Raw genomic sequence first — 16,224 nt, forward strand, 5'->3', positions numbered from 1 at the left:
AAATTTAAATCATGCAAACTTCACTTCTCTATGTATGCATCTTTCGGCTGACATCAAAGTTGGTTGGGTTGGGAACTTGGACCAGACTGTTAGGTCGCTCGTCTAACCCTCCATGAAGTTTTACCCATTGATTCCATCCCTAATCTAGACCGCTCATTTGTACAAAATCAAATTCTTTTTCCAAAATGCAAAAATCAATTTAGCTAATTAATGCTAGAAAGTGACAATTTGACGTAGACATCTCTTAACCCCATAAGTTAATAATCTTTGTCCACCGAATTAAGTTGGATTTTAATTTTTGTACAAGCTAGGTATTGTATGTGATCTAATATTTTAGTGAATAGGATGTTGAATTTTTATTCATATAACATCTCTACTTACTTGAGGCTATTGTCTTCGTCAATTAAACTAAATTCACCACCATAATTTACCAAAGCTTGATTTAAATAGCGTTTTGATTTCTTTTTGCGGTTGTGGACACAAATTAAGGCCATTGATGGGAATCAAAGTGCCCCGTGTATAAATAGTAAACACAAAGCTAGCACAAATTATTAACTTGTACGTACACTATCAATTTTGTAGAGATTTATACTCCAAACTTAGAAGGCAAGGCATGAGAGTGTGATGGGTCGTGGCTTCTTGCCTCAGCTTCCCACTACTCTCTCCCTTCCAATTTTTCTCAGCCATGTTTGCTTTTGCGACTGGTTCTTCCCAACTCTGTTAGCCAAAACTGAATTCCAGGTTCATCTCTCTCTTTCTTTTTTCTCTTCCATTTTCTGCCTAATTTGTTTTAATATTTTGTTAATCTTGTTTTTATTGTAAAACTTTCTTAATTTTATGGGTTATTGATGAGTCCTTGATCTTCTGGTTCTTGAGTTGGTTCTCGTTACTTTTCTTACGTTCATGTCTTTGGGGGAATGATGGGTGTCTCTATATCAACTACTGGGTTAAAGTTATTTTCAGTTCAGCGGTTATCTCTTGTTAGCCAAGGAAAAGAGATTGTTCTTTAATTTTAGCGCAGTAAAAATTTATGATTGGCTCCTTACATAAAAGAACTAAATTGTACATAAACGAATGCGCTCAAACAACTCATTAGAGTTTTGAAAAGAATTTTTTTTTGCATACGGGCTCTCATCCCCCTCCTCTAATGTTGAAAAGTGTTTCACAAATTGATGAGAACGATGACACAATCAAAGAATTCCAGTGCCAAATATATCCATCCCTCTCCGACTTCCCCGGTGGCTCTGAGACCTTCGAGATTCTGCTACGACATCATGATTGACATCAGAAGGCATAACTGGCGTGTAGAATGAGGAGGCTAAGTGGTGGTGGATGGGTGGAGAAGAGGAAAAATTGTTGAACCAAAACAGTAAGAAAAATATAGCTCATTAAAACCATCAAATTTCTTTAATAAGGTCTAAATTAGAAAAAGGAAAAAAAAGAGGGAAAGAATTCAAATTCGAGAATGTTAACGCCCCCAAAAAGCTGAATATTTTATTAGCATTTTTTGACTTTTTGAGGTTGAATCAATATACATAGTTTCAATGTGAACGTCACACGAGGTGATACACTACGTTCACCTGTTTTTATATAAATAGTGGGTTATGTGTGTTAAAAGATTAATAACTTAAAAATTAAAATTTTCCATCATTTGCATAAAAATACGTGATGTACCATCTGGGTTCCCATCATAATTAAAAATTTCTCCATAGTTTAGTAGGTGAAAGAGGCCACGCCAATGGCCACTTATCTCTCAACTACAAAATTAAGCAATGTTTGTAATGTTTTTTAATTTTTCCAAAACATCAACATCTCCCGTCTATACTTCATATCCGTTTTTGGAATATCTTTGCGTTTTAAACACGAAAAACTTTTAAATGTAATGATAGCTCGTTTTAAGTATGAGAAACTTTTAAATGTGACGATCTTATTTAGTCGTTTATTTCAACAAACATTTTCTCTTTTTTTTCTTTCTTTTCTTTTGTGGGACCAAACATTATTTATGGCGATAATTATGGTGAACCGCATGGTCTTTGTGGGATCCAACATGTAATGATTTTTGTTCCCCCTCAAAAGAAAAAGGTTAAAGAAATGTTAAGGAAACTTTTTTAACAATGATATTATTTTCTATCAGTTTACAATTAATATTAATTTTCGTATTATTATTATAAAATATTATATAAAAAATATAAAGTGACAAAAAAACTTATAAAAATGACTTTGAAAGCATGTCTTTAACACTTCTCTACATTGACCATGTTTCAAATTTGTAGCATCCATGACTGACTAATCATTGCTTTTGTCGAGGCTTGGGAAATGTTGGTGGTGATAATGTTTACACGCACATGAATTGACATTCTTATGCCGATTTTATCATCATCTATTTGCCTATACGTTTTATGCTTAATCAGACCCAGCTCACACACACCACACGTAAAACAAAAAATTATTCCTTAATTTATGAGGTTTTGCAAATCAGAATGGGCTGATTTACATTTATTATTAAGGAAAATTAATAATGAAAAGAGTTTGAAAATTTTGAGTTTTAACTATAATGATAAAATAAAAGGTAAAGTGAATAGTATCATAATTAATTTTTTAGTGTAAAAATATAATTTTTCGTTAAAATAAACAGTAAGTTTTTCGTTAAAGTTCTCTTATTATTAAACTGTAAATTTCATTGGTAAATTTTTCTGGCTACTGTGCATGAATATCATCCTGCGTAGCACAATTAAGTCACCAACTATTTGAGCCATCTAAAGAGTAAAGAGGAGTAGGAAAAAAAGAAGAAGACATAAATGAAAGACGAGGCCCTCTGCTTTATATAAAGAGTAATCAAAACGAGCATTCTAGGGTTTAGTCGCACATGAGCATCGATTGTCAATTATTGATGTATTTGAACAACTCAAGCTCTTCTGCCGTTTAGAAAGCTTGGAATCCACATATATCAATAGTATTTCAGATGCTCTAAACCCGCCTACATCAATAGCAAAATCAGTCACTCCACAATGCCTCGGGAATTCTAATAGCTAGCCATCGTACTTAAGACTCTTAACAATATTAAACCCTACCTTTTTTTTTCTTATTAACCACTGTCGTTTTATCTTGTGTTGCCATTTGCGTCACTGGCCTCTCGTGGTCCTTTTACGTCTATTTTCTTTATACATGGTAAAACAAATTATGATTGAATTTGGACTCTATGCACATGTTTAGGTTTCACTTAGGTCTGGCAAACGGGTCTTGTCATTCGTATTCGTGTCATTTTCGTGTAACACCTGTTATCTTAACAGGTCGTGTCGCGTCACACCTGTTATCTTAACAGGTCGGGTCACTTTACCGTTGGGTAAATTGACCCGACCCATTATGACCTGTTATGACCCGTTAAGATAAAAAATAAATTTGCACATACCACACTTTGCCACATAAATATTACTTCAAAACATTAAAACACATAATTTAATATATATAATTATATATATAATTATTATAGTTTTTAGGGGTATAAAATTGTTAAATTAATATATATATAATTTTTATAGTTTATTCTTACTTTCATTAAGTATAACATAAAATTTTGTCGTATCCACTAGTGTAAATCATGGTCTTTATAGATTTGGAAAAAGCGTATGATAGGGTCCCAAGAGACATTCTTTGGAGGATTTTAGAGAAGAAAGGAGTACGAGTAGCATATATCCAAGCTATACAGGATATGTATGAAGGAGCAAAGACTGCCGTAAGAACTCATGAAGGACAAACCGAAAGCTTTCCCATAACTGTAGGATTACATCAAGGCTCATCCTTAAGTCCTTACCTTTTTGCGTTGGTAATGGATGAGTTAACAGGACATATTCAAGGTGATATTCCTTGGTGTATGCTTTTCGCAGACGATATAGTGTTGATAGATGAAACTCAGGAAGGGGTAAATGCAAAGCTTAACCTTTGGAGAGAAGTGTTGGAATCTAAAGGTCTTCGCCTAAGCCGATCAAAGACAGAATATATGGAGTGCAAGTTCAGTGCAAATGGAGGCCAAAACGAGTTAAGGGTGAGGATCGGAGATCAAGAAATACCAAAGAACGACCGTTTTCGTTACCTAGGATCTATCTTGCAAAAGAACGGAGAATTAGATGGAGATCTCAACCATAGAATACAAGCTGGATGGATGAAGTGGAAGAGTGCATCCGGCGTGTTGTGTGACCGCCGTATGCCATTGAAGCTCAAGGGAAAATTTTATAGGACGGCAATAAAGTCGGCGATGCTGTATGGCACAGAATGTTGGGCGGTGAAGCATCAACACGTACACAAAATGGGTGTAGCGGAGATGAGGATGCTTCGTTGGATGTGTGGGCACACGAGAAAGGATAAGATTAGGAATGAGGATATCTGGGGTAAAGTAGGAGTAGCCGAAATTGAAGGAAACATGAGAGAAAATCGGTTACGGTGGTTTGGACATGTGCAAAGAAGGCCTACTGACGCTCCGATTAGAAGATGCGACTATGGGACAGAGGTTCAGGGCCGAAGGGGCAGAGGAAGACCTAGGAAAACTTTGGAAGAGACCCTAAGAAAAGACTTAGAGTACTTGGATCTAACGGAGGACATGACACATGACAGAACACAATTGCGTTCTAAGATTCATATAGCCGATCCCACTCAGTGACTTGGATTTTCCAAGTCTCCAACCGAGAAGTTTTCCTCACTCGGGAAATTAAGGGAACACTACCTCAACCTATATGCTCCACTCACAAAGCTTCAACATACAAGCTTCAACAAAAGAAAATTCAAAGAACTTAGCGAAGAAGGCTTTGGTGTATTTAACACAATACGTTGAAATGAAGGAAAGCTTATTTATTGATATCTCCGATAAGTTACAAATATGTACATATACTTGAGTCAAAATAAACAAACAAGAGGGAGCCTTCACAAAGGTTGCTTAGGAGAAGTCTCAGCAGTCGGTAGAGCCCCAGAAAGAGAAGGCACCGGAGGGGGATCATTCGGAGCCTCAGTACTAGACAAAACCCTAGAAGGAGGAGGCATCATAGATTGATCATTTGGAGCTTCATTACGCAGTACAGCCCCATAAGACGAAGGCAATAAATGCCTTTGGAACAAACCCACAAATCTCTGATGATCAAGTAAAACCTGACCATCAGATTCCTTCATCTGGTCAAGCTTCCTCTTCATGTTTGTAGCATAGTCATGTGCGAGCCGGTGCAACTGTTTATTCTCATGCTTGAGCCCTCTAATCTCCTGTTTGAGACTCATCACTTCAGCCGCCAATGATTCAACTTGGCGGGTTCGAGCAAATAGGCGTTGGGCCATATTAGACACAGAACCTGCACACTGAACACTGAGAGCCAGAGAATCCTTAACAGACAACTCATCAGACCGTTTGGAAAGTAGTCTGTTATCTTTGGGAGTGAGAAGGTTCCTGGCCACTACCGCAGCGGTCATATCATTCTTCATCACGGAATCCCCAACGGTAAGAGGACCAGTAGGGGAGACGAAGGATGGGCGCCATATGTTGTCTGGAGAAGGCGGGGCTGCCTCTTCAATAAGGTTCAAGTCAAAACGACGGTCGGAGGGGCCAGACATTTTCAAAAGTGTTGAAGAGAGAAGAGGTCGGACAAATCAAGATCTTAGAAGTGCAAGAATGGAGCTTCTACTGGTGGATATTCAAGTGTACTTTGGAACTTAATGTCAGCCCCTATAAAAATCTGCACTCGACGAAGCTTCAGAAATCGAAGAGGCGCCTGCTCAGAAATCGAAGAGGCGTTTGCTTTCTCAAAAGCTGGGCTGCTCAGAGACCACGAGGGTCGATCTCAGAAATCGAAGAGGTGTTTGCTTTCTCAAAAGCTGGGCTGCTCAAAGACCACAAAGGCCGATCTCAGAAATCGAAGAGGCTTGCTTTCTCAAAAGCTGGGCTGCTCAGAGACCACGAGGGCCGATTTCAGAAATCGAAGAGGCACCTACTTTTCCAGCCTTGTCAGCACCTGTCACACGCACACTCAGCTTTGCGGAAATTATGGGCATTCTGTCGAAGATTTCTGGCGAAGTAGAAAGCACATGAATCGTACTGTTCAATCACCCACTTCCCACACGCAACAGTAGCTCATGGGTACCACAGATAACTTTGCCAAAGTTCTCTGACAAAGTTGAGACACGTGAAGCTTGCAGCTCCCACTACATCGCTCTGACCAAGAAGGGTAAAAGAATTGCAAAGAAACAACACTAACAAAGTTTATGCACATAAATTTTGAAGGTCTAGCTACCATATTATTACCCACAAGGGTAAAGGAACAGTACCACTGCTGGATAATTGGAAAATCCCGGTGTGTCAACCTCTGTGCTTCGTGGCAAGGTAGACTAGCAAACATGCCCAACCTTTACTCACATTCGAGAAAACACTCTTAACAAGATTGCTTGCTCCAAAATCGAAGAGGCACCGCCCTCCGAATCTCGAGAGCCAGACTCCCAACATGATTACTTTCTCAAAAATCGAAGAGAGGGTAAAGGAACAGTACCACTGCTGGATAATTGGAAAGTCCCTGTGTGTCAACCTTTGTGCTTCGTGGCAAGGTAGACTAGCAAACATGCCCAACCTTTACTCACATTCGAGAAAACACTCTCAACAAGATTGCTTGCTCCAAAATCGAAGAGGCACCGCCCTCCGAATCTCGAGAGCCAGACTCCCAACATGATTACTTTCTCAAAATCGAAGAGAGGGTAAAGGAACAGTACCACTGCTGGATAATTGGAAAGTCCCTGTGTCAACCTTTGTGCTTCGTGGCAAGGTAGACTAGCAAACATGCCCAACCTTTACTCACATTCGAGAAAACACTCCTAACAAGATTGCTTGCTCCAAAATCGAAGAGGCACGGCCCTCCGAATCTCGAGAGCCAGACTCCCAACATGATTACTTTCTCAAAAATCGAAGAGACACCGCTCTCCGAATCTCTGGAGCCAGACCCCCAGCAGGATTGCTTTCTCAAAAATCGAAGAGGCATCGTTCTCCGAATCTCGAGAGCCAAACCCCCGACAGGTCTGTAATCTTCACACGCAACATCAGCTTTCCAGATACCACAAACCACTTTTTCAAAGTGATCTGACAGAGTTAAAACATGTGAAGCTGGCAGCTCCCACTACCGTGCTATAACCAAGCAGGGTAAAGGAATAGCATTATTACTTGATGTTAGGGAGACTCCTATATATGTCGACTTCCATCCCTAACGGACAGGCAGACCTGCAAAAATGCTCAACCCTTTCTCTTATCTGAGAGGGCACTCCCAACAAAGCCTTTCGAAATATTCAGCTTTCTTTCCCCCCGATAATACTTCTGTAAACAAGCTATACTAGAGCAAGAATATCTCATATCATCAGGGTTAAAAGCAAGAGTATCCCATATCATGCTTTTTCCCTGTCTTTTCCTTTGGCCTTGTTCTTACCTGCAAGACAAGGAGAAAGAGAGCAATCAGTCAGCACTTGGAATCAAGCTTCCAGCCAGGAACTGACTGCCTGGAACCCCTTACCTGATTACTTACCTGGCATTGCTCTCGAGTACTCATCTTCAACATCTTATGCTTCCAGGGAAGATACCGCATCTGCCTGAGGAACAGATAGGGCAAGTAAGAATGATACAAGGAAGCATGTGGAGACAAGCGTAACAGCACACGTGCCGATACATCCACTACTCTATCAAAAGCAAAAGTATCTCATATCAGCAGGGTCGAACGTACTCTAGATTTGATGGACTTGTTTTGACCTTCAAATTCTTCAGTCGGCCTTATACTCTGGAGGAAACCAGAAAACCCTCCAGCCCAGTTCAAGAATAAGCCTGTGGAAAGTTACTTCTTTAAAAGCAAAAGTATCCCATATCATCTCTCCTCATTTTTCTTCTCTTTATCCTTCATGCTGCCTGCAAGATAGGGAGAATGTGAACAATCAGCCGGAGCTCTGATTGCTTACTTTGTCTGTCACCTCTTTCAGCAGATCCCCCAGCTCGGCGACTTGGGGGACTCCTACTACATGGTTTGTATCTCGCTTGACCAAGAATGAAACTACAAGTAAGCTTCAAGTGAAATTGATACATTACCTTGTGCATCTCCACCAGTTACAGATACCACCCCTGGATGGAGGAATAGTACTTCCAGAGAAGATGCCACATCTACCTATGAGACAGATAAGGTAAGTCAAGACGATACCACACTCCGGTACTTAGAAGTTTCATGGCTACGAGATCATTCTCCCACAATATTTCCTAATGTCATTTGTACTAAATCATTCACTTGTACTCACTAAAGGAGAGCTTGAACCTATGTACTTGTGTAAACCCATCATAATTAATGAGAACTCCTCTATTCCGTGGACGTAGCCAATCTGGGTGAACAACGTACATCTTGTGTTTGCTTTCCTATCTCTATCCATTTATATACTTATCCACACTAATGACCGGAGCAATCTAGCAAAGATCACAAAAAGTGACCGTTTTCGCTACCTAGGATCTATCTTGCAAGAGAACGGAGAATTAGATGGAGATCTCAACCATAGAATACAAGCTGGATGGATGAAGTGTAAGAGTGCATCCGGCGTGTTGTGTGACCGTCGTAGGCCACTGAAGCTCAAGGGAAAATTTTATAGGACGGCAATAAGGCCAGCGATGTTGTATGGCACAGAATGTTGGGCGGTGAATCATCAACGTACACAAAATGGGTGTAGCGGAGATGAGGATGCTTCGTGGGATGTATGGGCACACGAGAAAGGATAAGAATGGGAATTAGGATATCCGAGGTAAAGTAGGAGTAGCCAAAATTGAAGGAAATATGAGAGAAAATCGGTTCCGGTGGTTTGGACATGTGCAAAGAAGGCCTACTGACGCTCCGGTTCGAAAATGTGACTACGGGACAGAGGTTCGGGGCCGAAGGAGTAGAGGAAGACCTAGGAAAACTTTGGAAGAGACCCTAAGAAAAGACTTGAGTACTTGGATCTAACGGAGGACATGACACAAATGAGCGCAATGGCGTTCTAGGATTCATATAGCCGACCCCACTTAGTGGGAAAAGGCTTTGTTGTTGTTGTTGTTGTTGTATCCACTAGTGTAAATATTTTAAATTGAAGATCGAATTCATTCATTGTATTCATATAGGGTCAATGAGTGTAGCTGTAAAAAAATCATCAAAATCGGAGTTAAAATAACCGTTAAATCGTGATTTTTCATTTTATAACCATCGAAAATTTTGCCCCGTTACTTGATCTCTGAATGTTTGTTTTTTGCAATTTTTGGCGTATGCGATCTAGAAGTATATACAAACATGTTTGACAGTTTGATCGTTGAAACTAGTTTTGTAAAATGCATATCCCATCAAAACAATAGATTCACTAACACTTAAAAGTTTATTCATACTTTCATTAAGTATAACATAAGATTTTGTGGTATCCACTTGTGTAAATATTTTAAATTGAAGATCGAATTCATTCACTGTATTCATATAGCGTCAAGGAGTGTAACTGTAAAAAATCATCAAAATCGTAGTTAAAATAATTGTTAAATCGTGATTTTTCGTTTTATAACCAACAAAAAGTTTTGTCCCGTTTCTTGATCTCTGAATGTTTGTTTTTTACAATTTTTGGCGTATGCGATCTCGAAGTATATACAAACATGTTTGACGGTTGGATGTTGAAACTAGTTTCGTAGAATGTTTATCCCGTCAAAACAATAGATTCACTAACACTTAAGAGTTTATTCATACTTTCATCAAGTATAGCATAAGATTTTATGGTATCCACTAGTGTAAATATTTTAAATTGAAGATCGAATTCATTCATTGTATTCATATAGGGTCAAGGAGTGTAGCTGTAAAAAATCATCAAAAGCAGAGTTAAAATAACCGTTAAATCGTGATTTTTTATTTTATAACCGTCGAAAAGTTTTGTCCTGTTACTTGATCTCCGAATGTTTGTTTTTTACAATTTTTGGCGTATACAATCTCGAAGTATATACAAACATGTTTGACGGTTGGATCGTTGAAACTAGTTTTGTAGAATGTTTATCCCATCAAAACAATAGATTCACTAACACTTAAGAGTTTATTCATACTTTCATCAAGTATAACATAAGATTTTGTGGTATCCACTAGTGTAAATATTTTAAATTGAAGATCGAAGTCATTCATTGTATTCATATAGGGTTAAGGAGTTTAGCTTTAAAAAATCATCAAAATCAGAATTAAAATAACTGTTAAATTGTGATTTTTTGTTTTATAACCGTCGAAATTTTTTGTCCCGTTACTAGATCTCTTAATGTTTTTTTTTTGTTGCAATTTTTGGCGTATGCGATCTCGAAGTATATACAAACAAGTTTGATGGTTGGATCGTTGAAACTAATTTCGTAGAATGTGTATCCCATCAAAACAATAGATTCACTAATACTTAAAGAGTTTATTCATACTTTCATTAAGTATAACATAACTATTGTAAATATTTTAAATTGAAGATCAAATTCATTCACTGTATTCATATAGGGTCAAGGAGTGTAGTTGTAAAAAATCATCAAAATCGGAGTTAAAATAACTGTTAAATCATGATTTTTTGTTTTATAACCGTTGAAAAGTTTTATCCCGTTACATGATCTTTGAATGTTTGTTTTTTACGATTTTTTTGCTGATGCGATCTTGAAATATATACAAACAAGTTTGACGGTTGGATCGTTGAAATTAGTTTCGTATCCCATCAAGTTGAATGATATATATATATATATATATATATATATTTATTAAGTAGATTTAAATCTATTTATTTTGTACGTATAATTATTATAGTTTTTAGGGGTATAAAATTGGGCAAACTTGATGTAAGTCCAATTTTTTTGGCCAATAGTAGGAATAGTCCAATTTATTAAAATAAGTCAAATTCCTTAAATTTAATTACTTTATTATCAATAATTATCTATTCGATGATAAGATTTATTATAAAAATCAAATTTCTTCCTAATTATCTCTTTGATTATTATTTTTATTTTTTGTAATTTTCTTGTTCTTTAAACCCCATTTATAGATTTAATTTTTAATTTTTATAATCAACCTATATCACAGGTTAATTATTTTTATGTATCTCTATGACATATTCTTTTTTATAATCAACGTGTCACAAATTAATATGTCTTGTTTATAGGTAGGTATATTATGTTTTTTCCTACCTTTTAGTTAGGTTTCATATCTTGCTTACAGGTATAATATATATTCATATATTTGTAACTTGAGTTAAGGTAGAATGTTTTGTAGATAATTTATGTTAGTATATTAGTTTTTTTTTTTTTGTTGTTGTAAGATATTAATTAGATTTTTTGGAGTTGAAAAATGTATAATATTAGTAGATTTTAATTGGTTTTTAATATTTAAAAAAATATAAAATGGGTATTAAAGAAATAAAAACATGTAATTAGATAACTTGACTCACTCCTAAAAACCATCTATGTTTTTGGACCTAGATCTAAAAGCCCCTATAAAATTTAATTTAAAATTATATATATATAATTATTATAGTTAATATTTTGGGGCTATAATTATTATAGTTAATTTAATATATATATATATAATTATTATACTTTTTAGGGGTATAAAATTGTTAAATTAATATATATATATATATATATATATAATTATAGTATTTTTTAGGGTTATAAACTTCTTAAATTAATATTTTGCTTATCGTGTATCGTGTTACCCACGTGTATACCGGAACCAACCCGTTATCTTAACAGGTGCTTATCGGGTTTCCAGATAACGACCCGATTCGTTATCGTGTTGACCCGAACACCTGTTATTTTCGTGTCGTGTCGTGTCGGGTTATCGGGTCGTGTCAGGAATTGCCAGGCCTTTCACTGAATAATGCCTTGTTAGTTGTCAAATTATTTTTGATAGACGATTTTGTTGGTAGAATAAATTGTTAGTTGTTAGGAGGATGAGAGATCAAACCCGCACTAGAGTGTATAGACATCATTACTTTTTGCCACTATATTAAAGTGACATATGTTGTTTGAAACTATTGCAATAATTAAGGGGAGGGGAAGTTTAAACTCGGAACACATAAATGAAAACTCAACAATCTATCCACTAGAATATTTGACCACATGCACCAAATACTAAATCATATTATATACATTTCTTATATATATATATATATATATATATATATATATATATATATCTTAGATTTGGTCCTTTTCTATTTATTATAAATCATAACATACTTGCATCTAGAATAAATTTGGGTATGATCCCAACCATTATTAAGATTATGATAGGGCATTTATAGTTAGCCAACTCAGTTCCATTTCAATTAGCTTAAACCACCAATTTACAATTAATTAGAAAATAGGGGCATTAAATCTGGTCTGATTAAATCTAGTATTATCTTTTTCCACTTTTATACTCTTTTTTATATTTTCAAAAAAATTTAGAGATAAATTAATATCTTATAATTTCATGCATCTTTTAATTTCAATAAATCTATTTAGTATCTTCTAACAAATAACTAATACTAACACAAATCCATCTGCAAAATATACGACCCTAACTCAAGTAACAAATGTATAAATGTGTATTATACCTATAAGTGAGATATAAAACTTAACTAAAATGTACAAAAACATAATATACCTACAAATAAGACAAATTAATTGGTGATACATGTTGATTATAAAAAAAGAATATGTCGTATAAGTAGATAAAAACAATTAACCTGAAAGAGATACTTAGGAATAAATTTAATTTTTATAATATATCTTATCATTAAAGAGATAATTATTGATAATAAAATAATCCTAAACTTAAGGTATTAGATTTATTTTAATAAACTGGACTATTTCAAATATTGGCTACAAAATTGGACATGTATAAGAGTTTTCCCTAAAATATTAACATTTTTATCACCTGGTTAGATTCAGAGTACAGATATAATATATGGTTGGATTGCTAATTTAGCAGAAAACAACCCAAATCTGAGTAAATACATAAAAAAAAATTTAATTTTAATTTTCCAAAGTAAAATCTCCTGGAAAGAAAGTTTTTGACAACCGAGAAATCCGAAACATATGTACAATTTTGTAGATACGCGCAGTGTGATGGAATTGAATCGAGTAGTGAGGAATGTTAGTACCTTCATGGCTATTTCCTCCTCCCCATGTCATCAACTTCAGTGTCTTTCCTTGTAATACTTCAAATTCCACCTGTGATTTTTGCTTTGTATTTTGCTTCCTAGGCTAACCTTTTGTGCTCTCTCCCTCTCTCTGTGGGGATTTTTCTTTTGTTTTGGTAGGACTGCTGAGAAGTGCAACCACCTGATATAAAAACACTGCAAAATAAACACATTAGGACAGTTTTGAACAAAAAAGAAGCAGCAAAGTGCGAAAGTTTCAACTCAGAAAAAAAAGATGGGTTTCTGGACGCTGTTGGAGGTGGCTTGCATGCCAATTTTCCAAGTTCTCATAATCAGTGTGTTGGGAGCTTTGATGGCAACTGAGTACTGGAATCTTCTCCCGTTGGACGCTCGAAAGTCCATAAACAAGGTAGGTACATACATGTTCGGTTTTTTCGCACGTAAGTGTGTTCGCACACGAATAAGAAGAAATAAGTACATGATTTATGAAAAATGCAGGTTGTGTTTGTGGTGTTCACTCCCGCACTGGTGTTTTCAAATGTGGCCAAGACTATTACATTTGGAGACATTGTTTCATGGTACGCTTTTGTATATGGTCGTAGTCTTTGCAGCAATTATATGTCGATGAATATACTGATATCGACCTTACAATATTTGATATGTCATCAATATTATTGACAATGTGTTGATAAACTTAATGATAAGTGTAGATAACAGAGAATTCTTGTATACATATACCATTTTTTTTTGGATTAAAGGGATTTAGTGCATTTGATATGTTATGTAATATGGTCTCTTCATTTTCTTGTATCGTGTTTGATCAATGATTCAGGTGGTTTATGGTTGTCAACATCGGGCTTACCTTTCTAGTTGGAGGGATTCTTGGATGGATTGTGGTAAAGATTTTTAAACCAAAACCTTATCAGGAAGGTGTGGTAATTGCTACAGTTTCATCAGGTAATTGGTCAATTTTTATATTTTCTTTCTTTCATCTGTTTCTTAGCAGCAATTGTTAGTGTGCTTATCAAGTGATCACCAATCTTGTTGAATAGGAAACTTGGGAAACCTTCTCCTTATACTTGTCCCTGCAATATGTAACGAGGATGGGAACCCCTTTGGCGATCATAGTGTTTGTAAGACTACTGGACTCGCATACGTATCTTTTTCCATGGCGGTAATGCAATTATTAAAGCTCTACCACTTGTTCATGATGTATAGAGAAAAGAAAGTAATTTCAATGCTAAATAAAAATTACTTGCCTATTGCAGCTTGGTAATTTCTTCATTTGGACCTACAGTTACCAGCTGATACGAACCTCATCGATTAGATGGAAAGAGTTTCAAGCAGCCGAGGAAGCTGAGGAGGCCTCAAAGAGGCCCAACACAGATTTGGATGCTGACGAGGAAACTCACCTTCTCAAAGGAGAAGATGAAGAGCAGGCCGCTGTGGTAGTATCTGAAACTTCTGTAAACCAAGTTGTAAGTACCCTCATATATCTAAAATTACAGCAGTCTGGCTTCAGTATTTGGTATATATATGGGTATATTTACTCAGCCTCATTGTTTGGACGATCTGGATTGCTCAAATGACAGATGGTAACCCCTGATGAATCAAACATGCCATTCAGCCATAAAGTATTAGAATTCTTTCGCCAGATTTTGCATGAGTTATTGGCACCACCAACGGTTGCTGCAGTGAGTTTCTAAACATTTTTTGCCTGTGTTATAAGCGCTTCGCAAGGCCTCATGACTACTATGGAACTGACTTGCTGTTATCTATCTATGATCAGATTGTGGGATTCTTCGTTGGGTCAATTACGGTTATTAAGAACATAATAATTGGTGACGACGCCCCTCTGCATGTGATCGAAGACTCTATTACACAACTCGGGTAGGAACCTTTCAGCTTAGAGCATAAAAATTACTATGTTTAAGGCTTAAAAATCCCTTAATGTTCAATCAAACAACTTTAAACCAAAAACATCCTCTGCATAGTGTGTAAATTAATGGGAAATGCCCTACACAGGAACGGTACAATCCCTTGCATCACACTCATTCTTGGAGGCAATCTGATCCAAGGTAACAGGAACCATGATATTCGACATTAGAACTACTTTCTTAGTTTCTGGGAGGGAAGACAATAATCTAACAAACTATTATATTACTATGCTTAATTGAACAGGCTTACGCAAACCAACGATCAAAGTGCCTACCCTCCTTGGAGTGATTATTGCCAAATACATAGTAATGCCTGCAATTGGCATTGGCATTGTAACAGGAGCAGACAAATTAGGGCTTCTCCCATCTAACTCCTTGTTCCACTTTGTGCTGATGCTTCAGTTTACCCTGCCGCCTGCCATGAATATCGGTAAGCAAATTGCATCAAGTGCTCGTAATGTCCACCATCTCCGGTCATTCAATCAGGGAACCTTGGAACTTTGTAACGATTTCGTATAGAAGTACTTATTTGAATACGCGGTTGTATGCAGGTACGATGACGCAGCTGTATGATGTGGCTGAGGCAGAGTGCTCAGTGATCTTCCTGTGGACATACTTGGTTGCAGCCTTGGCACTTACTGTTTGGTCAACAATCTTCATGTGGATCTTGTCTTGAACTTCCTTGAGCCGCAAGCAATCCCTTGGGTTTCTTTTTCCCATATTTTTCAACTCAATTGGTTAATTTAAAGTAATTGCTTTATTTTTGGGGTATGATTTGGTGTGTATCTGAAGGTCTCATGGTTTCATTTATTTACGTGGTGTGTAGTAGGAGTAAGGAATAGGGTTTCATTAGGTTATCATGGCTCAATGTATCTCGTGCGTCTGTATGCATTTGTGGAATTGAAATTCGTATAAAATTATGCTCTTTGTTTGAGTAGAGAAATTTTTTAGTGTAATGGTCGCACCCACGTGGGACTACCCTAATAAGAAATTTGATACTGGCGGAAGATTGATGTAAACCACAGTACAACCAGTTGATAACATTAAAAGCATGGTATGATTTTCACACTTCTAATTTCTCCAACTGCACTCTTCCAAGCAAGAGAAAAAGAACGTGCGAAAATCACTTTGCTTTTCAAAA

The 16,224-nt window shown here is 36.4% G+C and overlaps 1 protein-coding gene across 2 annotated transcripts; it reads left to right on the plus strand.

Moving 5' to 3' along the window:
- The first annotated feature begins 432 nt into the window (after positions 1 to 432).
- AHS (uncharacterized transporter YBR287W-like) lies at positions 433 to 16,035 on the plus strand. Of its 2 annotated transcripts, XM_070812595.1 has the most exons (11): positions 433 to 741; positions 13,306 to 13,555; positions 13,645 to 13,724; positions 13,979 to 14,103; positions 14,199 to 14,320; positions 14,415 to 14,624; positions 14,739 to 14,840; positions 14,936 to 15,036; positions 15,172 to 15,224; positions 15,328 to 15,513; positions 15,635 to 16,026. In XM_070812595.1, the coding sequence occupies exons 2-11, from the start codon at positions 13,421 to 13,423 to the stop codon at positions 15,757 to 15,759; spliced, it is 1,239 nt and encodes a 412-aa protein (XP_070668696.1). In that variant the 5' UTR covers positions 433 to 741; positions 13,306 to 13,420; the 3' UTR covers positions 15,760 to 16,026.
- The last annotated feature ends 189 nt before the right edge of the window (positions 16,036 to 16,224 follow it).

This window comes from Malus domestica, chromosome 15 (assembly GCF_042453785.1).
Source record: "Malus domestica chromosome 15, GDT2T_hap1".
NCBI lineage: Eukaryota > Viridiplantae > Streptophyta > Magnoliopsida > Rosales > Rosaceae > Malus > Malus domestica.